The sequence below is a fragment of the Myotis brandtii genome, unplaced genomic scaffold (genome assembly GCF_000412655.1).
Source record: "Myotis brandtii unplaced genomic scaffold, ASM41265v1 scaffold64, whole genome shotgun sequence".
NCBI classification, from domain to species: Eukaryota; Metazoa; Chordata; class Mammalia; order Chiroptera; family Vespertilionidae; genus Myotis; species Myotis brandtii.
This window is the reverse complement of record NW_005370460.1, coordinates 322,910-323,146: the sequence shown is the minus strand read 5'-3', so window position 1 is coordinate 323,146 and position 237 is coordinate 322,910. Positions and strand designations below refer to the sequence as shown.

General features: G+C 70.5%; 1 protein-coding gene across 1 annotated transcript in view; it reads right to left on the bottom strand.

The window, feature by feature from the left end:
• Positions 1–237, bottom strand: part of PPOX (protoporphyrinogen oxidase) — a 4,032-nt gene that overhangs the window by 2,642 nt on the left and 1,153 nt on the right. The window contains exons 2-3 of the mRNA XM_005880517.2: positions 188–231; positions 1–76 (exon numbers count right to left, since the gene is read on the bottom strand). Coding sequence (XP_005880579.1) covers positions 1–76; positions 188–231 — 120 coding nt within the window. The remainder of the gene's footprint in view (positions 77–187; positions 232–237) is intronic.

Sequence of the window (237 nt, the reverse complement as noted above, 5' to 3'; positions counted from 1 at the left end):
ACAGGAACCGGTTGCGGGCAGCCGGGTGGTCTCCTCGGACCGGCAACACTTCTGAGTCCAAGCCCAGCTCAGACACCTGCTCCCCGCGCCCCCGGGAGGAGGAACGAAGAGCTGACCACCACCTACGCACCCTCCCCCGCTCTACCCTCTCGAGGACCCCCTCTCTCCGGGCACCCCACAGCCTCACCAGGAGCAGAGTCCGCGCTCCCCGCGCCCCCGCGGGCCGAATTCCTCGGG